Source organism: Schistocerca nitens, chromosome 2 (assembly GCF_023898315.1).
Source record: "Schistocerca nitens isolate TAMUIC-IGC-003100 chromosome 2, iqSchNite1.1, whole genome shotgun sequence".
NCBI lineage: Eukaryota > Metazoa > Arthropoda > Insecta > Orthoptera > Acrididae > Schistocerca > Schistocerca nitens.
In genome coordinates, this window is record NC_064615.1 from 124,793,614 (window position 1) to 124,820,662 (window position 27,049).

Here is a 27,049-nt window from a genome sequence, read left to right on the forward strand (position 1 = left end):
AATAAAAATAATATCAAATAAGTACCTGATATGGAAGTCTTTGGAAAAGAAGTAGTAATTTCAAGTAAGGTCGGAAAGAATATGTGAAACACATTGGTTTTATGTTTATATATATGTTATTTGAAGCCAAGATCACTTGCTGCGAAACAGTTTATTTCATGACCAGTTTCAACAGTAACTAGCTGTCATCTTCAGATTCTTGTATCTCCCAGAACTGTAACTAGACATCAGTCTTATCAATGTATTGAGAACATGCTCAAATTATAATAATACAGTTCCACACTGGTTTGTCAAATACATAAAACATGCCAAGTAAAATATCCATAGCACCAGTAAGGAGTGCAGGAGAAAAAAACTGATACATCAATAATGAAGACCTGCTGATGTCGACGAGACTGATGTACGGTTATATTTCTGAGTGATTCTGAGAATCCAAGGATGCTGACAGCTAGTTACTGTCTAAACTGGTCATGAAATGAACTATTTCACAACAAGAGGTCTTTCTTTCTAATATTATATATTAGATAACCCCAACAACACATGTAAATTATATTTACATGTTTGTTAGTTCTAAGTACCAGTCTCCCAATGAAGGAAGTGTTCGAAAATATACAAACATGGGTCAACTTCTCTGTTTCAACGGGCCCTGCTTCTGTTTCAATGTTCTTCTGTCATGTAATCATTTAACTTTTCCATTTTGAATACACAAGTTTAATATTAAAGTTTCATTTGTGATTACACATTATATAGAATCATTCCTTCCATTACTACAGGTTTGTAACATACATTCTGTATCACAACCACCACAATAGCACAGTTCCTACAAAAAAAACTCTAAAGAACTTGCAAAACTTCGTGCTTCTATTTCCAGTTACAGACTTTAAATATACCAACATATAAACCGGAACTGAATGTCACAATAAAAATTACATGAGAAGTTATCTCAGCATAATGAGTATTACATGAGGTTTTGTGACTGCAAACCAATGACACTGCCATCCTGCGCAATATTTTGGGCTGCCAACAATTCAGCCACCTACAGGTGAGTTTTACACTGGTTATTGCTGGAAATTTAAGGGGGGGAGGCACTGCCATGCATGGTAAAATACCAGTGGTTACAGGTGTTGGAGCAGCACCTTTTTTAGGATAGGTAAGACAGAAAGATGTCAAGTTCTACGAGAGGTCAGGATTGAAACAAATCTTCAGTTTAGGAAAGAAATTAAACAGCACAATTCTAGCACATTGGATCACCAATCACAGCTATCAATTATAAATTTTCACCAATCACCAGAAATTTTATTTCCACCAAGTTGTAGCTCAGTCCTAGGTAATTGCATTGATGAATTAAAGTCACCCAACCCAGTTGACATAATCTGCCTCTCTGAACACCGTGTGACCACTGGTATAGGAACTAGGCCTAAGCACAATGAGAAACTCAGACAGGAGAGTACTGCAAATGTTAGAATAAGGAAAGGTTCTCATAAAGGTATAATTAAAAATAATGTAAGTATATTTCATCAAAATATTGGGAGTTTAAAGAATAAAGTAGATGAGCTTCTGGTTTGTTTAGAAGATTTAGAAGCTGAGAATGAAATAGATATACTATGCCTGTCTGAGCATCACATTGTTACTGATATGGATAAGGTAAATGTAAGTGGATATAAGCTCTCTGCACATGTAATGAGAGAAAATATGGAGAAAGGAGGAGTTGCCATATATGTCAAAAGTTATCATTGTGCAAAAAGTATAGAAACAAAAAAGTTTTGTGTAGAGAAACATATAGAAGCATGTGCCTGTGAGCTTAAATTAAATAAAGGCACATTTATAATTGTAACTGTATATAGGTCCCCATCAGGAAATTTTCATCTATTTCTGAAAAATTTGGACTCCTTGTTGTGCTATCTGTCAGACAGGGGGAAGCAAATTATTATTTGTGGGGACTTCAATGTAGATTCTCTGAAAGAGGGTAATAGGAAAAATGACCTTGAAGTATTACTCGGTTCTTTCAATTTGACACCCGTTATTGATTTTCCTACTCGGGTGGTAAAGGATAGCAGCTCACTGATAGATAACTTCTTTATAGACCAAGATAAGTTTAACCAGATAAATGCTCAGCCTGTTGAGAATGGTCTTTCTGATCATGGTGCACAGCTAGTTACAATATATGACATAGCTCCATTCAGCAATACTAAACAGTCCTCCAAAGTGGTACGTTCAGTCAACGATTTAACAATTGCAAATTTCAGGGAAAGCCTACAGCAGTTAGACTGGGATGAGGTGTACCGTGAACCTGATGCCAATTTAAAATATAATTTATTTCATGACATTTTTGTAAATGCATTTGAAAACTGCTTCCCCAAGAAAATAGTTAAATATACTCGTAAGAAACCTTGTAAGAAACCATGGCTTACTAAGGGTATAAAAATATCTTGTAACCACAAAAGGGAAATGTATCTGACAGCAAGAAAGAGTAGTGACCCAGAAACTATCAAAAATTATAAAAACTACTGTGTTATATTAAGAAAAGTTATTAAAAAATCCAGGAGTATGTGTATCATGTCTGAAATCAGCAACTCTGATAATAAAATTAAAACAATTTGGAATATTATTAAAAGAGAAACAGGTCAACCAAGAGCAGAGGAAGACAGTATTACCATCAAATTGAATGAAAACTTTACGAACAAAAAGTCAGAAGTTGAAAATATTTTTAATAATCATTTTCTAAATGTTGTGGATATAGTAGGATCCAGGTGTTCATTAGAAGATGCTAGGCTGTTAATGGAAGAGGCCATACCTATGCAATTTGATACAATTGAAATCTCACCCACTTCTCCCTTTGAAATTAGGAAAATAATAAACTTGCTTAAAAGCAAAAACTCACATGGAATTGATGGCATTTCCAGCAAAATACTAAAAGCTTGTTCTCAACAGATAAGTAAGATTCTCAGCCACCTGTGTAATAGCTCTCTGGAACAGGGCATTTTCCCTGATAGACTGAAATATGCTATTGTTATACCTTTGCATAAAAAGGGGGATAGATCTGATGTCAACAATTACCGTCCAATCTCCCTTCTAACAGCTTTATCCAAAATTTTTGAGAAAGTAATGTATTCAAGAGTAGCTTCACATATCTGTAAAAATGAAGTACTAACAAAATGTCAGTTTGGTTTTCAGAAAGGTTTTTCAACAGAAAATGCCATATATGCTTTCACCAGTAAAATTTTGAATGATCTGAATAACCGAACACCACCCATTGGGATTTTTTGTGATCTCTCAAAGGCTTTTGATTGTGTAAATCATGAAATTCTGCTAGACAAGCTCAAGTATTGTGGCATGAGTGGGACAGTGCACAAATGGTTTAATTCGTACCTAACTGGAAGAGTGCAGAAAGTTGAAATAAGTAGTTCTCGTAACATGCAAAGATCAGCACATTCCTCAAACTGGGGAACTATCAAGAATGGGGTTCCACAAGGGTCAGTCTTGGGTCCTTTGTTGTTCTTATTATATATTAATGACTTGCCATTCTATATTCATGAAGAGGCAAAGTTAGTTCTCTTTGCTGATGATACAAGTATAGTAATCACACCTGACAAACAAGAATTAACTGATGAAATTGTCAATACTGTCTTTCAGAAAATTACTAAGTGGTTCCTTGTAAACGGACTCTCACTGAATTTTGATAAGACACAGTACATACAGTTCCGTACAGTGAATGGTATGACGCCATTAATAAATATAGACCTTAATCAGAAGCATATAGCTAAGGTAGAATATTCCAAATTTTTAGGTGTGTCCATTGATGAGAGATTAAATTGGAAGAAACACATTGATGATCTGCTGAAACGTTTGAGTTCAGCTACTTATGCAATAAGGGTCATTGCAAATTTTGGTGATAAACATCTTAGTAAATTAGCTTACTACGCCTATTTTCACTCATTGCTTTCATATGGCATCATATTTTGGGGTAATTCATCACTGAGGAATAAAGTATTTATTGCACAAAAGCGTGTAATCAGAATAATAGCTGGAGTCCACCCAAGATCATCCTGCAGACATTTATTTAAGGATCTAGGGATATTCACAGTAGCTTCTCAGTATATATACTCTCTTATGAAATTTGTTATTAACAACCAAACCCAATTCAAAAGTAATAGCAGTGTGCATAACTACAATACTACGAGAAAGGATGATCTTCACTATTCAAGATTAAATCTAACTTTGGCACAGAAAGGGGTGAATTATACTGGCACTAAAGTCTTTGGTCACTTACCAAATAGTATCAAAAGTCTGACAGATAACCAACAAGTATTTAAGAAGAAATTAAAAGAATTTCTGAATGACAACTCCTTCTACTCCATAGAGGAATTTTTAGATATAAATTAAGAAAAAAAAGAAAAAAATATTAAAAAACAAAAATAAAAAATAAAGAAAAACAAAAAACACAAAAAAATAAAGTTGTTATATTAACTTAAGTATGTTGTTAAATTAACCTAATTATGTCATGTATTGGAAAATTCGACTCGTTCCACATCATTACGAAATATCGTATTCATGATCCATGGAACTAGTATTAATCTAATCTAATCTAATCTAATCTAATCTAATCTAAACACACCAAGTCTGTACCAAAAATTGGCATGGTGTTGTCTGCCTATAGGTTACCACTGCATTACTGTCCTCTGTCAACAGAGGGATACTGCCTTTTTACATGGTGGATAGCCCTAACACGAACACTCTTACATACATATCACTATTAACACTGGCAGAATACAGTAGTGTGTCTAAGGGAATGTGCAAGTGAGGCAGGGACCAGGGAGGACTTATGATATTACACCCATTCCTCCAACCCAATGAAAATTGACAGTATCAAAGTCAGTCTTGATTAGACACAAGAATGCAAGCTAAAAAGAAATATATACCCAGTAACCATTTTGAAAGTATTACTCAGAAAGGCAAACTGGTTACGCTGCCAAACTTGGAAACAATCTGACCGTCTAACTAGGTACAGTCACATTCCAATTTAATGTAGTGTCTGTTTAATAATATATAAAGTTCTCCATTGAGCGTATTGCAGACGTGGCTACCAGTATATGCTACTCTTTGCTTGTTGACAATTCGCTGGAGACCAGTTATTGTTACGGTGCGAGTTAGTTGCAGTTGGGCTCTCAGCCAGGACAGAGTGAGCCAAGCTTGGATTGTGCATTTGTCAGCACTGCTCGGTGGCTGTCAATGCTTTTATAGCGTGTCCATGCTACAATCAGTTGTTGCTTAAGTTTCAGTGTAGAAGCGATCAGTAGCGAATTGTGACATGTAGAAAAATGCTGAATGTTATCAAAAGTGTTAATGTATACTGAGTGTTTGAATAAATTATGGTGACCCTTAGCAATCAATGTTCTCACTTGAAACAGTTATCATAGTATCCCTGGAGGAATTATTTAATGACATTAGCTGTACGGTAAGTTTCTTGGAGAAGTAAGGAGAGACTGCAACATAATATGGCAGGTCTGGAAGAATACCGACAGGGTCATTATAACGGGAAATCACAACCCGCTGTTATCATCATTAATGTTGCTGACAATGTGAATGAGGAAAGGAGTGATAATGCCTAGACAGAAGGCTACACACAGTGCAAGCAAATGTTGACAGGCAATAGTTTCGCAAGTCAATGGTGTTGAAATTATGGAAGGAGGGACACAATGCTGACCAGTGGGATAAGAATATCATGTAGAACAAAGAGGGAATTATATCAAAATGTTACAAGTAGTCACAATCAAGCTACAGTAGCCCATTACAAACAGTATTGTAAAACTAAAAATTAAACTCAGTCCGAACAGGCCACAAAAGCCCAACAGTACTTACTGGAAGCGGGTATGGAGGGGCACGTGGTCAGTGCACCGCTCTCCCGGCCGTATGTCAGTTTATGAGAGCAAAACAGTATTGTAAGGTGCTTGAAAATGTTATTAGGGAGGCTAAAGTGTGTAGTATGCAAACAGAATAGCTAATCCACAGCATAAAATTAAAATCATATGGTCAGTTGTGAAGGAAGTGTCTGGTCAGCAGCACAAGGTCGACAATATGAAGTCAGTTCATAGCAAAAATATTTCTGTTACTGATAAATCAGATATATGTGCAGTATTTAACAATCATTTTCTGAGCATTGCTGGTGAATTAAATAAAAATTTAGTTTCTAGAGGGAATCATATAACTTTCTTGGCAAATGACTTTCCCGAGATCGATGTCTGAAATACTCCTCTGTGATACAGACAAGGGAGAGATTGGGTCAATAAAAAAGGTCACTGAAGACTAAGGACTCTAAGGATATGATGGAGTGCCTAGCAGAATACTAAAGTACTGTGCTGCACATGTTATCCAGCTATTTAGCCATATTTGTAATTTTTCCTTCAAGAATAGTCAGTTTCCTGAATGATTAAAATACTCGGCAGTAAAGCCACTTTATAAAAAGGGAGAAAAGGATAATGTAGTCAATTTTAGACTTATTTCTATGCCATCAGTGTTTGCTAAAGTTATTGAAAAGGCTGTGTATGTAAGGATAATTTATCGTTATATATCACACGATTTTGTATCAAATGTACATTTCTGCTATAGAAGTCTTTTAATAACTGAAAATGCTATATTCTCTTTTCTCTGTGAAGTAGTGGATGGGTTAAACAAAAGGTTTCGAACGCTAGGCATATTTTTTGATTTAACTAAGGCGTTTGATTGTGTTGAACACAAAATATTGCTCCAGAAGTTGGACCATTACGGAATACGGGGAGCAGCTCATGATATGCTCTCTAGTATTACGGGTAACTCTAAAATATTTCTGTCTGCTGATGACAATAGCTTGGTACTAAAGGATGTTGTGTGGAACATTGGCCTGGTTTCAAATAGTTTAGTTCATGGCTTGTAGAAAATAAACTAATGCTAAATCACAGTAAGACTCAGTTTTTACAGTTTCTAACACACACTCCAACAAAGCCTGATGTTTTTATTTCACAGAATGGGCATATGATTAGTGAAACTGAACAGTTCAAACTACTAGTAAACTGTCATGGAAAGGCCACTTTCAGGATCTTGTTCAAAGACTTAAAGCTGCCATTTTTACTATTTGAAGGGTATCTGAAGTGAGTGATCGTTCAACATGCAAATTAGTCTACTTTGCTTATCTTCATTCGCTTATATCGCATAGTATTATATTTTAGGGGAAACTCTTCCCATTCGAAAAGGATATTTTTGGTTCAGAAACGGGCGGTTCAGGCAATAAGGGGTTTGGTTCAGAAACGGGCGGTTCAGGCAATAAGGAGTGTAAGTTTACAATCTTCTTGTTGACCCCTGTTCACAAGTCTGGGTATTTTGACATTGGCCTCTCAATATACATATATATATATTCCTCACTGTCATTTCTTGTTAACAATATTAGCTTATTCCCAAGAATAAGCAGCTTTCAATCAGTCAATACTCGGCAAAAATCAAACCTGCATTTGGATCAGTCTTTCGTAACTATTGTGCAGAAAGGTGTGCAGTATACCACAGCATCCAGTTTCAATAAGCTAACCCCCTCGAATTCAAAAACCTTAGCAGTAATCCACGCACTTTCAAATCTAAACTGCAGAGTTTCCTTGAAAAATTAAGCCGTTTCTTGTTGTATTGTTGATTGCATTTACTTAAACTTATGGATTGACTTTTTTTTTGGGTTCATAAACATTTTATTTTTATCTGTTATTACTTTTATGTTGTAATTTCACGTACTGACATGTTCCATGAACTTTGAGATATGCTCCTCAATTTGGTCCTATGGAACCTGACATGTAAATAAAAAATAAATAAAATGCTGAGCAAACAGGATTAAAGTATCTGTCCCAAAACAGAATAATTAAAATGCACATAATAAATATTTCATTGGTGATATAAGTAATTAGATAGCTATTTCTGTGATTTTATGAACTACACTAGCAAATACTCTCTTTGTACAAATTGCACAGCTTTTGTCACACAGAACTAGACTGGGAGGTCAGCAAAGGAACTGTGAACACCTATTTGATCTATGGAATTAGAATTTAAAAGGTGCAAGAATGAAGGACTCATTATGTGCAGAAAAAAGGAAGCAGAATTAAAGTGGCAAGTGGTTCATTTAGAGAAACTGTGGGTTCATATGCTCTAGACCGTAAATATATGTTACAAACTGAGACTGTGTGAGGATCATCAAACAGCAATTCATTGTTATGAATAGAGAATTTCATTTCACGTTCACTTCTTTGACTATAACAAGACTATCATGCAGAAATGCTCAGAAACAATAAAAAAAATTATGGTGACAAGGAAAGATTAACTTCTGACATTAATTAAGGAACAGCAACCTTCTCCTCTTTATTTAAATTATCAAATTTAGCAAAAAATTGTTCCCTTACTACTGCCACTGTACCACCTACATGTAAGTCCTATAGAACTTGTCTGACATCTTGCAAAGAAAAATATCAGTAGTCTCTCAATGTATCAAGAATCTCCCTCTCTAGTCAGAAAAAGTAACAGTTGATACTTTTGCTACCAATTAATAATGGTCTCGTGTTGCACAGCTTTTCGGCATAACACTACCTTGGCAACTTCTGCATCAATTTCACTACTTTTATACTTAAGATGCTTTTCAGTTGGCCTCATAAGGCTGAGCCGATCACCATCTAGAGCTTTCCAGAGAAGAAAAATTTGAAGTGTCACCAGGAATCCAATCCAGGACCTTTGCATTAAGAACCAGGAAGTGCTAACCTCTAGACGAAGCAGCCAGTTTGCTTTTGCAGGTGTGATATTAGCTTTTAACTTTGAGTCATTAGAAAACTAGAAAGGCTGTATTTCAAACAAAAAAAGTGTGTGGTGACTACTGAGTGAAACAGATGTGGAAACTGAAAATATAATTAAATAAATTGTCATAGTTTTAAACAGAAAATAATAATAATAATAATATCCATACCCAATACAACAAATATACAGAAGAAAACAGGAGAAAAAATTGAAAAATACATCCAACTGGCTGAGGAAGTCAAGGAAGTGGCATCAGGATAAAGTTGACATTATACCAATTATACTATCAACTACAGGAGTCATACCACACAATATCCACCAGTACATCAAGGCATACAGCTACATCCAAACTTATATATACAACTACAGAAATCTGTAATTATTGATACATGTTCAATTACCCGAAAGTTCCTAAATGCAATGTAACATATACCGTACAGTTAAAAGGAAGTCACGCTTGATCAAGGTCCGCGTCACTTTTCATTTTTAACCAGACATAACGTCTGAGAAAGGAAAGAAATAATAATAATAATAATAATAATAATAATAATAATAATAATAATAATACAGTAGAGTCTCAATAGTTTGAGGTGAACTGGACCGGAATCACCTCGAACTATCGAAAACTCGGACTATCGAAATTTAAATGGGAAAAAGAAATATTATGATATTGTAAGTAATACAGGTCAAAATATGAACTTTATTAAAATAAAAGTATTTACACATGGATTTGCTTTGGCAGAATAACAATTATTATTTATTTATAAGTAATAGTAAAGTGTTTCGTTTGGTGAAGCTGCAACGTTTCCTCACGGCAATGTCACGCCACCGTCTCAGGAGCAGTAGGTCAGTTGGTGTCGCCTCACGCTGTTCTTCCATGTAGCATATGGCGGCCTCGAGAGCAGCGTAGCTATCGGTGTGACTCATCATTGGTGCAGCCTCTGCCTCATCACTCTCACACTGCGATGGAATGTTAACCATGTCAATTATAGAAGAGTCTGTCACTTCCAACTGTTCGTCCGAATTTAACCACTCACCTACTTCCACCCCTTCTGCCTCTTCACACCCTGGCAATCTGCAATCTTCTGATTAAATTACACAATGGTTGATCGTCCTCATCTGCTAAATCTTCAGTTTCTGTGTCTGGCATACTTTCCTGTAGAATTTTCCTCCATGACTTAGAAATTGTGTATGACTATTTCGCTCCAAGATTTGCTAATCCAGTACACGGCATCCTTCAAAGTCACTTTCTTCATAGCTCCTACAATGCTTTCGTTGTCTTCATAATGCAGGATTGACTGTAGCAATCATTGTCAATACTTTTTTTAGACATTCCAGAACGCCCTGATCCATGGGCTGAATGAGACAGGTAACGTTTGGTGGGAAAAACAAGGCGCGGATTCTGTCGCACTGCAGTTCTACTGCACTTGGATGTGAGGACGCATTATCCATGAGCAAAATTGCTTTGCATGGCAGTCCCCTTTCTTTTAAAAAATTCTTGCAGTCAGGTACAAATGAGTTAAAAAACCTGTTTTTGAAGATTTCCTGATTCATCCAGGCATTATTCTGATGTGTATAGACAACCGGAAGAGCTGAGATGGATACATTCTTGAATGCTCTTGGCTTGGCCGACTTCCCAATCACAACTAGTTTTAGTTTGTGGTTTCCAGTTGCATTTGAAGCTGCCATAACAGTGAGCTGCTCTTTGCTTTTTTTGTGCCCAGGAGCACTTTTTTCTTCACAAGAAGCAAGTGTTCTCACTGGTAACATTTTAAAATTTAGCCCAGTTTCGTCACAGTTACATATTTCTTCATTAGACAAATTTTCGTCAGTTATGATTTTTTTAAACTCGACGATAAATTTTGAAACGGTCCGAGCGTCACCAGAGTGTTTTTCTCCACATACGTCTAGTTGACGCACTCCATACCTCTTCTTCCACTTGTCGAGCCAGCCCACACTACCGGCGAAATTGTCATCTCCTTCCGGCAGCTGGTTTCTGAAAAACAAAGCTTTTTCTTGCAAGATTGGGCCAGAAATCGGAGCACCCTTCTGTCTCGGTTGGGTAAACCACATGAGTAATGCCTCACTTGTTTTTTCGAAGTCTGACTTCTTTATACTTCTTCGACTGAGAGATTCGTGTGAGCATTTCTGTGAAGAAAACTGTTCCAATTTAAGTCTGTTTCTTCACCACTCACCAACAGTAACTTCACAGACACCATATTCGAGGGCAAGTTTTTTTTATTGTTTCTCCTTTGTAAAGTCGTCTTACTGCTTCTAATTTTAGATGCAAAGGCACAAATTTCCTCTTTTTTTTTTTTTTTTTTTTACAGCACTCACCTTTGTACGGTGTACAACGCAACACACAGTCAACAAACAAAACGACACACAACACTGCACAGTACAGATACTGGGAACTACAGCAGCTTATGAACTCCTCAGTTTTGATGGGTAGCAGCCGGCAGCAGTCGGGGTATTTCGTGCCATACTGACAACAGATGTTCGTGCAACAGGGCAGCGAGCTAATCGTCGGTGTTGATTGCATTGTTGTCTGCTTTGTCACTGAGCTGTACTCTCCCTATCTATCTTTTGCAATGATGTTTTCATTATTTACCATGTCAGTAAAAAAAATAAAAAAAAAGAGGAAACAGAGAGAGAGAGAGACTCGGATTATTGGAAACCCGAACTATCAAGACTCTACAGTAACAATACTAATAATAATAAAAATAATAATAATAATAATAATAATAATCTACAACAAATTACCAGCAAGAATAGTTTTATGGACACTTCCAATGAAGTAACATGAGATATGCTATACAATGTATTACCATTCTTGTTCTAAATGAGCTCCTCATTGAGGAGCAGGTACAAGCCTGTTGCGTGTGGCAGCTCTCTGTTTTTAAGTGTACTGAAGTATATGCTGTTACTGCCTCCTCTGCCCTCCCGCTTCTTGGACTAAACACGCCAGTGCTGCCACCTTGATCAGGTAACTAGTTAGCTTTGTCAACTAATAAAATGTTAAGTTATCATCAAACACCAATTGCGATCACTTAAAATCAAGTGCTGTGCCTATTCATGCATCATACCTTAAAGCTGGAACTGTTTTGTTTGTAGGAGGAGGGTGAGCATACTTGGCTTGCATGTGCGAGAAGTATAATGTAAAAAATTATTTATGTTCGACAAATTGTAACAATAATTAATTTTCAGAATTTAGAGGATTGAAAGAAATTTAGATAAGCAAGGACCACATGTATGATGAAATGAAAGTAACAATGTTTCATTACAGTTACTGTAATTAACAAGTTCCTACTTAAACTGACCCAATGAACATATTTTGCCCCTTGGTAATCCTGTGTCAGGATAAGGCAAACACTAAATGGTAAATGTCTGTTAAAACACCAACAGTTTGAACAAACAACAAATAATGGTACACCTCAGGGGCAAAGCAGCAAGGAATGGGAAGGACGGCCTTGTGCACTGATTGTGTACATGCGGAGGCCTTGTTTTTTCAGGTTATTCTGGCAGCCACAGAGGGAACAGGGTTTAATCAATTGCAGATAGTGGCACACTTTAGAGTGAATGATGCGTGTCATCTCTACTATGATATCAAACTTTGATCATATCAGTGAACAGAGAAGAAGGTTAAGAAGCAAGCCTTGCATACAGAATTCAACTAAGCTCACAATCTGCAGCATTGTCCCCAGAAATGATTATGGGCATCTGATTCTGAATCAGGTGGAAAGTCTGAACCAGACTCCAAAAGTTCTGTGACAATTTAGACTGCAGTGTCTTAGATTTGTGCCATAGGGTTGAGAACTGAACGATTTCCCTAAATGGGTCTGTGGTGCACTATACTTCAAGGGCTGCTACCCTGGTACCTGAGTGTGTGAGAGGTGCATACAAGTGACCCCCCCGCCCCCTAATCAGTCCATATATTTATAGCTGTAGGAGACCCTGAAGTATTTGTGTCAGATCTGAAGAACTGTTCCAAGAGACTATGAAATACTATTTAACAAGTGCCAAAATACAGTTAAGAGTCAGGGTTAGAAGCAGTGGTGCTCACACAATAAGCTGTCTGAAACTGATAGCAATGAGATTTTTTACGGCAAACTCAAATGCATACTGAAAGGATGGACCAACAAGAAATGGAGGTGGTGTATTTGTTGCAGTAGATAAGAAACTCAATATTACCAAAGACAGAAATTGAAGCTCCACGTGAGATCGTATGGACACGATTCAGTATCAAGGGTGGGCAGAGGGTGAGTGCAGAGATACTCATATTTTTGCTAACGTCTGTAAACTGAATTGTTGTTGCAGGCTTACAAACTAAAATGGCTGCCATTCAGTAAAGGTGAAAGGTAAAATCTTTCAAAAAGTGTTTTGAACTTCTCAATTATAGGGTAACCACATATAAAAAAATTAAAATATTTAAAAATGGTCGAACAATGAACCTAATTCTTTTTTGGACCACTTCATTTGGATTGACCCATTTTACAGTAGTTGTTGAGGGCTTCATGTATTGCCCTTTTGACTGTCAAATGCTTCATTTAGCATTTCACTATCTATAGCCCTATGCTGTGTTTTCACCTATTATGCAGTAGTCACTGTTTTGTTAAGTGTTTTTACAGGGACCAAGGTACCATAGTGTGTCCTCCCCATGTCCAGTGCTTGACCAATTATTCTTCTAAACTTACTCTACATCCTCCTTCCAGAGGTAAATGTTACAGGTTCCTCATTGAAACATGACACCCACACAGTGTCTTTATCTGGTTTGCAGAACACATGAATCTTTCTTCTTCTTTTAGTTCCCATTTGTGCTAAGGTAATGATGGTTGTACAACTGTTTATTGCTCAATGATAGCAGTTTCAAAATTGGAATTCCTCAAAGAAGATACGTCCGCATGTTGCCATTAGATCTAAAACATTTCCATAGCAAGTGGGCCTCTGATCTGTCTGGTCTATATAGCTTTCAGAGTAATCACTTCGTATGATTTTGCAAAGTGTCTTGCTATCCCACCATAGATTAGATTAGATTAGATTAGATTAACTTTCATTCCATTTCATCCATAGTGAGGAAGTCCTCCAGGATGTAGAACATGTCAGAAAAACAACAATACATGGCAAATATTTACAACTAAAACAAATAAGCTAATTTACCTTCCACAGGTCCCAAGTGGAATGATTTATTATTATTATTATTTTTTTTTTAATGAAACCATATGAAAGGATCATTTTACAACACTCATGTATTAAGATCACATTAATGCACAGAATTTAAAATTTAAGAAAAGTTCTTTTTATTTATAAGGTAATAAACATATAATAGAACTATATAATACTTATTTACAGTGAACACAGTACTGCGCCGTAATGGTGCAGAAGTTTGTGTGTGTGTGTGTGTGTGTGTGTGTGTGTGTGTGTCAGTTGTGACCCACTGTTTGAAGGTAATACTGTCTGGCATTTCCTCATCATATTCATGAAACAATTCAATAACGATTTCTTTACCAGGGCATTTATTACACAAACTCATGATGCAGTCATCACTGTTAGTGTCACAGACCATTAAATCTAGCCACTCCCTGTAGTTAAGATCACCGAGTTCTGCACCCGCAATCATCAATTTGACATTTTGATGATATAAACAAACGCATATGGAGTGTGTACCTGAGGATCCAGCCAAAATACACCACTTAGGCCAGAAGTCACAAAATTTTGACCTTCCAATTTTGCATTCAGGATGAGAATTTTGAAAGCTATATAAAGTTCATTTAAATCTGAAAGCCATAGCCATTTCTGCTTTGTTACTTCAATTCCATTTATAACAACTCTTTTGCTATCTTTGCAACCTGGGCACATTCAACCGTTATCATCATCTTCAAAAAAAAAAAAAAACTGCTGGAGCTTTTTGTTTCTTCACTTATACCTAGTCCTTTCTTCTTTCCTAAAACTGGAAGAATGTCTCAGTCTTTCACTAATTTTCGGGTCAGTTTAACCAAACGATGAGAAACGTTGAATTCATGAACTATTTTCTCTCTTGACCATGAGTCAGGGAGCAAACTTAAAATTTTAACTTTTTCCTCTTTAGATGTCATCGAACATTTAATTTTTAATATCTCTATTAAGCTCAAATATTCAGTGTCAGATGATGCTGGTGGTAGGTTTTCTTCTTCTTTAGAAATAATGTTGGTATCTGTATTATTAAAGCACGATTCCAAGTCTTTTATAATTTTGTCTGAAATTTGTTGTACCTTATTTTCAACAGCTGCTTTTCTTTTTCTGCTAATTAATTTTATTATTTTCGAATCAGGAGATAGGTCTAACTTAGAACAAGCAAAATCCAATATGGTAACAGCTTCCTCATTAGAAATAGAAATGTCATTAACAAAGGTACAATTCTGATTCTGGATTCACAAGAAATATTTTTGAGTAACAATTTGGGCACAGGGAATTTCCAGGAATCACATTACACTTCGCTTGGGAAGCTGTTTCACTCTCACATAACAAGGACAAATGTTCAAGTTTTATTTCCCTCAAAACTTTAGTAATAGGCTTTTTATGAACTTTAAGTGGATCACAGCACTTTCTTCCAAAAATGTGGTTGTATTTCAGAATACATTTCTTCTCATGATACTCACACACTGATGTTACAGAAGAACTTACTCAAAATTTAAACAAAGTTTGTCTAACTTCATCAAAGTCACTGGCATTTTTCAAGTTTTTTGAAACTGAACTGTAAACTGTTTTGTGACACACTTCATGTGCTATCTGTCCAACAGAGCACTATTCATCCATGTTATTGCATTCCATTTAATCTCTCAAAATTAATTACAAATTACATACAGAACAAACCACATAACACATTCTGCACTCTCGAAGTATGTACATCGACTCTAACAGAGGTTTCAGAACAAACTGACTACAACAATGCCACACCCAGCAATAATGTACTTCTTTATTGACAATAAACCTAAATGTAAATGGGCATTTTTATTACCACAGAACAAAAGTGAAAGCTCCTATTGTTCAATACTGCATTATTAAAAATAAATAAACTAAATGAATATTGGGTGATAATGTCACAATTAAATTTTATTACAATGAAACAATAAACCACTTAAATAGGCAACAGCCGTAAGATCAGTAGTAGAGTAATGTGAATTATTTCCTCATATTCAAAAATTCGGGACTAGTGTAGCAGGGGATACAACCCGTCGGCTTTGGACAATGACGTCACAAGTCGCCAAACGAGAAGCGATTCTTCTTAGTGTTGTAGCTCCCTTCAGTAGCTGATAAGTGTTTTTTGGCTTTTTTTAAAAAAAATCTCACGAGATAGAATAAACAGATCCACTTTATTAGCAATCAGTAAAAAAACGAAACTGAAACATAACAGCAAAAGCGAAAATGGTAAACTGCTCTCTGGCGACTTGTGACGTCATTGTCCAAAGCCGACGGGTTGTATCCCCTGCTACACTAGACCCAAAAATTCATATCTTTGTTTACAGTCAGATATCAATGTTGAAATTTTTACAGTACGTTGCTATTATATAGGTGGACAAACTGTGCAAAAATCATATTTTTATAATCAGTCCCACCTGAGATAACTAGCCCCAAACTTTACAAAAAATGAAAATTTTCAAATTTCAAAAATTCATAAAAAATTAAGGAAACGTTTGTAAGTGTTCTTGCTCTATATGAGGCTAGTAGTGTATGATATCTAACTACAGGAAAATAATAGACTGCCATAAACCACTCTTTGCTTGTTATTTTTGGGCCTAAATGGTGGATTTTTGAAAATTTGGATACCAAACTTGGGAGGTCATTTTGACTGGTTATTTTTGAATTCAGGGTATTTTGTGTAATAGACAATGTTGTAGAGGACACTTTTCTAAAAACAATCATGTCAATTGCAATGTTGCAACTTAACCCAGTGCACAGACATTCAAATTTTCGCTAATGTCTCCAGACTGAAAAATCGATGCGCGCCTACAAATAAAAATGGCCACCATCCAGTAAAGGTCCAAGATAAATTATTTTATAAAACTACTTGCACACACGTCTGCAGTCTCAAGTTGCGATTGCGTGTGGCCTTAATGGCCAAAAGCTATAATTGTGTGAATCTTTTTGTTGTGCCTATCGTGACTCAGCATCTCTGCTATATGGTGAGTAGCAACTTTCCTTCTTTGGTATTTTTACATTCCATTTTTTGATTTTTGTTTTGAACTTCTCAAATATAGGGCAATCACATATAAAAAAATTAAATATTTAAAAATGGTCAAACAACCATCACTAGACCACTTCATATGGATTGACCCTAGTAGAATATTATCAAAAGATCTTGCAAAAAATCCAAAGAAATTCTTGTCAAACGTAAAGGCTGTCAGTGGTGCTGAAGTTAGTGTCCAGACACTCATGGCCGACACTGGAACTTATAGTTAGCAAAGCAAAAGCGATGAACTAAATTTTCAAATGCTGCCTTACAAAGGGAAGTCTAGTAGTACAGCCCTAGTCTATTTCACACAACAATGTACAAATAAGTGATATCGATACTATTGTGAGTGGTATTGAGAAACGGCCGAAATCGTTAAAATTGAATAAATCTCTAGGGCCTGATGGAATACTTATCAGATTTTATACAGAATTTGCACCAAAATTAGCCCTTCTTTGAACCATAATATACAGTAAAATCTCCAGACAAAATACTGTGTCCAGTAGTTGGAAGAAAGTAAACATCATACCCATCTACAAGAAGCTTATCAGAGGTGATCCACAGGACAACTGTCCAATACATGACATTCATCTGTTGGAGAATCTCAGAACACATTCTGAGCTCAAACATAATGAATTGTCTTGAAGAGAACGACCTCCAGCATGCCAATCAGCATGGATTAAAAATCACTCACCTAGAACCCAGCTCGCACTTTTCTCACATGATACCCTGAAAGTCATGCAACTCAGAAGTTAGTTAGATGAAGTATTTCTTAACCTCCAGAATGCATTTGACACAATACCACAACATTTACAACAAAGGCACAATCACGTAATGTATCAAACTCTGTGATTTTATCTACAAAAAGATATTGTCTGAAAAAAGCTACACAAATATTCAATGAGCTCTTGATAAGAGTTCAAAGCATTTAAATATTCATAAATGTAAAATTTGAAATTTCAGAAAATGAAAAACTATGACTATATCAATAAGACAATTTGAATCAGTCCATTCATATCAATACCTGCGTGTAAGAATTTGTTGGGATATGAAATGGAATGCTCAAATATGCTAAGAAGACATAAAGCAGGTGGCAGCATGTTGGTAGAATACTCGAAAAATGCCATCAATTTACAAAGGAGATTTAGAAAACACATGAGCCATCCTAGAATACTGCATTCAAATATGTTTGGCACTTGGGAGTGGGTCATACTGAAAAACCTGATCTGGCAGATACTTCAAAATTTACCTCAACTATCCCGTGGAATTCTACCTACAAAATTTCAAGAACTATTATTACAATATGAATCTAGGAGTATGATTTGCATTACACCCCTGTAGGGACCGGGAAGAAAAGATCAGACAAATCACAGCAATGATTCTTTATACATGCAAATGGAATGTGGAGAGGCCTAATAAGTGCTACAAAGGTAAGTTCCCTCTGCCGTGCACTTCACAAAGTTTTGAAGACAAAATTTTTGGAATCAGACAATGATTTAATCCTCCAGCTAATAAACAAGAACGAACCTGCATCCCCTCACCTTCCAGCATCTCCTTCCCTCTGGTACACGCATAGTCCTCTTGACATAAATCGAACTACTTGGTTAGTATGGTGTGCTCAAACATACATCATCTCTTTCCAAGAGGCATGGAGAGTATTATGAAATGCCCTCTATTGCTCTCAAATTGTTGAGGGTTGTGGCTGCGTGCCATTTCATACCCCAGGTCTGATGCCTCAGTTTCAATCATAGGTCTTGCTCACAGTATTCCAAGCTAAAGTTTGTCTACTGTTTTTACTTCTTTAGCTACTCTGTCAGTGAGCTCATTCCCCGGTGTGTTCATGTGGCTCAGTGACCACATGAATGTTACAGTGGTTTCAGAGCTGTGGAGGGCAATAATAGGTCTTGTATGCCAGTTTCTGGAGTAGCACTAATATATTCCTTGTAAACAGCTCACAGAGTTGGTATAAAACAGGAAATTATTTGTTCACAGTTATGATGAATTGGTAAGCCAGAGATATGGCTACAAAATCTCCAGTGCATGCCCTCAGAAGAGAATTCTTTTGTGTCTCTGCATGTGCAAAGGCATAACCAACTCCACAGCTGACTTTTGATCCATATATGCAGATACATTTCAAATTGGGGTAGTAGTGGAAGACCATATAGAACAGGTGTCTGAAAACAGCGTGTTCTTATTTTCCTTAGGATCATAGACTGATCCATCCAAACCATTGGAGTTGCTGAGAGGGAGCTCTATGCATGCAGACAAGAGGGGGGAGCTTCTTGTCCTTCCACAGGGCCTTCAATCATACTTCAGCTGGTCTATGTATCTATGGGCAACTTGTAAACAGTCTTGAATTGTTGGTTGCAAGACAGACGAGTACCACAGATGGTTAAGCGTCTGACAGATCGTGGCCACACCAGTCACCAAGAGTTCCTGGCGACTGACTCGCAGTGGTGGTACACCACCCTCCACCAGAAGACTGTCTATGAGGCTCGTACGGAAAACTCGAACTGCCAATCGCACACTACTCTGGTGGACAAGTTTAGTACTGATGGTGCTGCCAATTTGTAAGCAACACATCCATAGTCCAAACAGGATAAGATACAAGGTTTATAGAATAGCAAACTATGTGTTCTGCTCCCCAGGAAGTGTTACTAAGAAATCTGAGGGTATTAAGTTTCCTCATGAAATTTGCCTTTGGCTGCCGTGTGTGTGGTAACCATAATGAAGGGTCCAAAAATTTGAAATTTTCAATGACTTCAATAAACCAGTGACCTACGTAAAGTTCCAGGTGAGGATCACAGTCCTGAATCTAAAAAAATGCAAAGTCCAAGTTTTAATGAGAGAAAATTGATATCCGCGATTAGGGGTCCAGTTTTGCAAATTCTAATCAGTTCTCTGGGGATTGAACTCTGCAGTGTGCATTGATGTAAAGCAACAAAACAGGCAAAGATTGTCTACATACACCGATAGTACAACCAAAGGTCTCACCGCAGTCATGATACCATCAACTGCAAAGGCAAAGACGGTTACACCCAAAATCCATCTCTGAGGGGCTCCATTTCATGTACATATTAGTTGCTGGTGACTCAACCCACATGGACTGGGAACAGTTGGAGGGATAGGAAATTCTGTATAAAAATGGGCAGCAACCCTACGAAAACCACTCATGCAGTGTACACAGGATGTGATGGCACCAGGTGGTATCATGTATCTTACACAGTGTAAAGAACACACTGATCAGACATTGGTGATGCACGAAGGCACTGTGAACTGCAGATTGCAGACTTAACAGTTGGTCTGTTGTGGATTGCAGTGTTCAAAAATTGCTCTGAAAATGGGATGAATGTCTAATGGGATGAATGTTAACTGGCTTTTAGACAAAACATAGTCGTTAGTTTATCAATTTTTAAAATAATTTACACAGTCTGTTCATTACGAATACTAGTCAGTAACTGATCAAAATAAAGCAATACTCTCCCCCCACAGGGATGGAAAATACCCTTCTCATCAAACAACTGAAAACCCTGAAAGTGCATTCTATGCTGACAACCTGTTGGCATGTAAGCATTCAATTGTGGACTTTACTGGAACCAGGGGCTGTGTCTCAACACACTGCTAAAACACTGTGGTGCTCTCATTCACTAAGTGGAACACTGTTCAGAGTCGAGGTTTTGAGCCTGTCAGGCAGTTAGGATGATAGTTACCGCTAACTGACACTTCAACGAAGTGTGCCACTAAACACTAAGAAATGACCTCAGGATCAGCAGAGATGTTGCCATAGAGAGAGACACCAACCAACTGGATGGAAGCAAATGTGGCAAAGTTCAGTCCGTACTTGAGACAATTGGCTATGGGTTCTCATAGATAATACATACTATTGCCTTCTCTAATTCAGTGTTTACAGGCAAGTGCCCAGTGAAAGTGAATGAATGTATTAGATCCTCTAGATGCTCTCTTGGTATTAACATGACTTTTAAAGCAGGAGTTTTAATTTTTAACATTAGGTAGTTGGATTTCTGAAAATCTTGTGCCCTGAATTGCAAAGTCAGCTGCAGAGTAAATAGCCACTAATTGACCGAGTTCAGCCATGTGACAATAGTAGCAATTACAGCCCGATTGAAGGAACATCAGACTAGGCTCAAGGCAAGGGGAGTTCAAATTACTTAGCTGCTGAGTCGTGCTTCACCTGAATGTGTGGTTCTACATCGATACTTCCAGGCTCAACCTTGCAGGGAATGGGGGCTAGATCGAGTGGAACCTGGCCTCACTTTAGATTTTTTCCTTCTGACCCCATAGGGTATTGGTTTCTGTAAAATCTTACTGTCTTGACTTCTGAGATGGAAGACGACAACCCTTTGGTACATGTCACAGCCTGCAGCTCTTTCAGCCAATGAATGGTGGTACACTGTCAGGTTGTTTGGTCCTGGGAGGGGTGGGGGCACTTCCTCAGGTGTCCTCTTCCCTAGTGACGGCGGAGGACAAGGTGACTCTGGCTGTGCCGGTGGGGTGGTGACAACTGGTGTGGAAGGTTGGGGGTTGAGGGAACAGATGTCTTCCCCCTCGATTGAAAAAGAGGTTTTGCTATGTGGCTAGGACTGGGAGTTAGTTTTTGACACCTTATAATTGTCATGCTATGTGTGGACTTTGTCACAATGTGTGACATGTCAAGTGGGTGGGGTTGTTCAAACTTTTTCTTAGAACGTTGCTATGGTAAAGGGCCAACAATTTTAAATCCATGGATTTTCTCCTCCTCTTGAAAACTCTACATAACGGCAAATGAGGTTAGAGTTATAGATAGTTACACATGTAGGAGGTTCTTCCCAAGGTTTGCCTAAGTGCATTATCCTTCTGCATGGTCCACAAATAACTTCACTACTACATTAATCTGATACTAGGTTTTCAAAGTACTCTGCAGTTCAATTTTCCCGACATGAGAAAAACCAAATCTCTTTAAGAATTGTTTAGTGCATTTCATACAGTACACATTACCCTGGTAGCTGCCTCGCATGCATAATGTATTTAGCAGTTCTCAACCAATGGCAAAGTCTACGCATTCGTGGCTTAGACTGTCACAAAAGTTCCATGTTCTTGCTAGTCCCTTTCACTTTATTTGAAACTATCGCTCCACAGCGAGTTCCATGTACAACTGGACACATTTTTAACAGCATTAGGAAGACTAGTCTCAACTAAATCTGTCAGTTGTTGGAAGAAACCAAGTAAGACTTCTCAGTCAATACAATCATAATTTTTATCTACCAGGTTCACAACCTGCAACTGCTTGCAATAAATGCTCTCAATTGCTATTTGGCTGGCAGACTAACTTTGAAATCTTGAATGAGCTCTCCCCGTCCATATTTCTGAAGCAGAACTCTGACCTACTAGAAAACAAAGAAAGCAAGAATTAAAGAAAAAAGAAGAACGAAAAAAAAACAGCAACATGTTTTGCCCGTACAAGGAAATCTTGCTTTGGATTGCAATGCAGATGATAGCGCAAACAGTTTTTTTCACGTGGAGATGAAGTAAATTTACTGCTGGCCTGCTCTTAGTCCTGTACATGTTCTCTTTATCTATTTGCAGTCAGTATGCTGTACTTTTGTTCCTTCCTTTAAATTCTCCATAGAATACAAACAGAAGTAAAATATTCTAACCCTCTTTTTAGAACACATATATAGTGACGTAAGGTTCAGCTGTCACTATTTATGGAAAAATCCGAAGAATGTTACTAGTGCAGCAGAGGAGGGAGAATTACATGTTCTCATTAACAAAGGGGTCACATGGTCACATTAAAGACGTGGTAGTAACTCAGTTGCACTTTATTTGGCAGCGAACTGCCGACTGCTCTGTTGCAGGATCTACCTAGTCATAGCCTGAAATAAGATTAGTGACACTATAGGAAAATAAAGAATTTCAATTGCCACTCCACCTGAATTCAAGTGGTGTATGTATACCATTAAAACATCTCGCCAAGATCTGCAAGAGAACTGGCGACACACGCTATGAATTAAATATATCTGAGTATATGAAATGCAAAGAAGTCGTGGCAGAATTCCGAACAAACCTGCTACAACTATCCTTTCTGGAACACGCATGTCAAAAACTTCGTTGGGCATTATGGTCGAATTGTACAGTTCATCCGACGAACCATCAATTCTTAACCTTTCTGGTACTCTCATTCGCTGATTAATGTAAGCTGTATACTCTGGATCATAAAGGGTTCCTTTCAGTTCATCTACCAAATGAATCGGTGATCCTTCCGTTGACATCTGTAAACACAAAGCGCATTTATTATTGATCTTAAATCGGCGAACTCATAAAAAGCTCTGAACCGTTTTCCGTATAACAAAATTGCACTCAAAAAAACAAACTAATCTTGGCGGTACGCTACTTTAAGATGCAGCTGTCACAATGGCAACACTGTTCATTTGAATGACATCAAAAAATCAGTAACTAGACACAGGGAAAAAATTTACACATATTTTAAACAAGTCACCTTAACCGTTGCTTGAACATTCAGTGACGATTTCGTACCTTTCAACAGGGATGTATACGAACAAGATACAAACACGCCACATGATTAGTTATTATCAACATATCTCGTACCACACAGTTAAAGAGAATTAATGAACGTACATTTATTGGCCACCAACAGAGGTAGTTGTGTATAATATTACTTACACTCGCAAAATGGATAAAAGTTACATATAAAAACAAAACAAAGGGGAAAGTCTAGTTCGGCGGACAACGTCACACGTATAGAGCTAACTCGATGATACAGCTTATTATTATCATCCAGCACTATAATGTTATTACAACCTTCCGCATTTATTTACCCATAACAACATACTTACTTCAGAGTAAGTAATTATGTGTACTTGAATCAAAGAGGCTAGAACCTCGACCCATACGGCGCAGTGCTACCAGCTCGATGCCGGATGCCACAATTTAGCGCTAAAAGTGAACCTCATGGTTTCACTATACGATATTGTTGAGCAGTGTAGTAATTATTTTGCAGAGGATGCACAATTAATTCACATTCTACATACACGTACCTAAGAGGCAAAGAATTTTTGTGTATAGCCACAGCCTAGACTGTGGTATAGCGGTAGTTTCCATCTCGATCATAGTTCACAGCGCCCTTAATACTTCAGAGTAGAGTCAATTAACAACACTACCCTCTACCACCTTACGCCAACAAACCAAAATTCTCGTGCAATAATAGGAACTGGGTTTTAAAAATCACATAGAAATTAAACAGAATGAACTGTAGTGTATAAATCAGCAGTCTACAATACATCAGTATCATCTAGAAATATAATCTCTAAAGCAAGCGAAAAGAGTGACAGGACGTCGACGGTAAACCTTCTGCTTACCTTCTGCCCTAGTATTTTATTTAATCCTTTATCTAATGATTGATCCATAAGTTCCTTAATTACCTAAAAAACAATCGGGTACCAAATCTTTTGCTTTTCCGTTACTAGATTCATATGTCACGAACTAATTGCTACTAATTACGACTTGTGTACTTATCATACTACAGTAAGTGCAAAATAGTTTTCCGAACACATACTTCACTGCAGTAAACACAAGATAGTTTTCCTAATCGTATAGATGTAAATACTTACATAGTCTGTACAGTGCTCCAGTTTATCAGCCAAAAAGGGGACGATATTCCGCTAACAGAGTTAACATGAAACTAAATAGGTTGAACGCTGGTTTAAACAGCAATGTATCCCGTTCGGATCATTAGATATTTATGACTATAAACATCTGCATAACATAGGACTAACAAGATCAACATTTCAACTTTTATATGGAATATCACTTGAAGTTTCTGTCGTTCATGGTAGTAAGTGGACAGTACAGCCACAAACAGTATACAAAATAATTAACATCAAGTGCCTCCTCACTACCTGAGTTAATTAATTTGTTACACTAACATGTGTATGATAAAGTATTAAAAAACAGAGTTTAGTGAGGTACGCAGCAAAACATGACAGAGTTTAAATCTCATCCGAATAAATTCTCTCGCTCTTTCTCCCATTTACACGAGTGCCCCCCCCCCCCCACACACACACACATACGCACAGCCTCATAATATAACAAGTGTTTAGGTTATTTGCTTCAGAAATGCCACTGAACTTGGCATCGTTCAACTTTTAGTCTGTCTTTAACAATGCGTTAAAAAGAAGCGTGTTAATCAGTGTTAGAGAGTCTGGCCTTCTGTCGAGCATCACGCTTCAAATCTGAAAATCGGACATAGTTTGTCCCTTGGTGACCTTCACTCTAATTGTCATCTCAATTTTTTATACTACCATTCAATTAACAGAAAATGTTTTTATTTCATCTTCTTCTACTGTCATATTAGTTGAAGTTAACTTCTACACATACATCAACATCTAAATTCATACTCCGCAAGCCATCTGACGGTGTGTGGCGGAGGGTACCTTGAGTACATCTATCGGTTCTCCCTTCTATTCCAGTCTTGTATTGTTTGTGGAAAGAAAGATTGCCGGTATGCCTCTGTGTGGGCTCTAATCTCTCTCATTTTATCCTCATGGTCCCTTCGCGAGCTACTGAGCGTCTCTTTTGTAGAGTCTTCCACTGGAGTTTATCTATCATCTCCATAACGCTTTCACGATTAGTAAATGATCCTGTAACGAAGCGCACTGCTCTCCGTTGGATCTTCTCTCTCTCTTCTATCAACCCTATCTGGTATGGATCCCACACTGGTGAGCAGTATCTTTTGAAGTTATATGCAGTGTTAGAATCAAATTCTTTCACCAAGTCTTCTGGAAGTTCATAATGGCAACAATTTTTGTTCCTTCCTTGTAACACACATCTTAGTGTCAACACAGCATTTATAGTGTCAATCCCTGTTTGATTCCGTTATTTGGTTTTCAGTATGTTCATTGCAATGAACTTCCTTTCCACTTTGGCCTTACTATGAGGTAAAGATAATACTGCCACAGCCTGATTACTCAAGTCCTTAAATGGGTCAAAATCTGCTGCATCTCGAAACTGTTACACTCGTATTTCAGCCCAAAATGCCAATGTATCTTCTTTGTTGTTCCAGGTTTGGTGAGAGATATTTCGTTACTGGTCAACGATTCTGTCAAAAAACTTCTGCCAGTTATGTAATTTTCATTCTTTTGTGTATCTTCAGCGTTTCTCAGAGACTCAGCTGAGGCATTACCATCAGTGTTTTCACTTTATGAGGAAGACGCTGCTGTAACTGTTTGGGAAAGATTGACAGTAAAACCTATACACTTCTCCCTAACTAATCGTTCTTCACCTGTATCGACTTTTAGGTCTTTTATTTGCTTTCCAAGTAGTATCCACGATATGGTGAAGGATCGAGGTATCCTTCAATGTCACTGTTACTAATGTCTATTCTTGATCCAGGCATCAGCACTTTGATGCATGTAGACACCAGAAAGCTTAACAGAGTTGCAAGGAGTTTGGTTGGATCTATTTTGTCGTCCTTGAACTGTTTCACAGCTGCACCTCTCCTAAGAAAAATTTGAGATATATTAAATACACTCTGTTTTTTCCATCAGCATACTTTGGATGTAGAAGATTAGCAGTGTAGCAGTTTTCTTTAGAGTTTGAGAGCGAGGAGTGCTGCTTTAGGTCAACCCATTGTTGAAATATCCTAGTCACAACAGCTTCTATTCAAAGTCATCTTGTTACACACAACTGCAGAACTTTTAAAGGAGCCTCTCCATAATTAATTGTTTTGTAGATTCTTCAGTACTCGTCTTGCTGATGATTTAATGAATCGTGACAACAGCCTGGGGATTGATAAAAATTGGAATCCTATTATTAAAATGATGCGGTCACAACGTAATCGACATCCTCAGTCGATACTAGCGATTAGTTTGTTCCTACTTCACCACTGAGGGAAGCACACACAACTTTGCTGCCACGCGCATGTCACCTCCTAATGCATGAGGCGTTAACCGCCAGTACGATTCGATTGCGCGAAATTCGCTATAAATACCATGACTGCATCAGGTCTCTTCATTACTTCGTCTACTCACATGA

The 27,049-nt window shown here is 37.4% G+C and overlaps 1 protein-coding gene across 4 annotated transcripts in view; it reads right to left on the bottom strand.

Moving 5' to 3' along the window:
- LOC126235818 (transport and Golgi organization protein 11) overlaps positions 1-23,977 on the bottom strand; it is a 58,919-nt gene extending 34,942 nt beyond the window's left edge. The window contains exons 1-2 of one of the 4 annotated variants that reach the window (XM_049944667.1): positions 23,854-23,977; positions 23,064-23,268 (exon numbers count right to left, since the gene is read on the bottom strand). In XM_049944667.1, coding sequence (XP_049800624.1) covers positions 23,064-23,268 — 205 coding nt within the window. In that variant the 5' untranslated portion in view covers positions 23,854-23,977. The other 3 variants (XM_049944665.1, XM_049944666.1, XM_049944668.1) reach the window with 3 other exon arrangements.
- Positions 23,978-27,049: the final 3,072 nt, after the last annotated feature.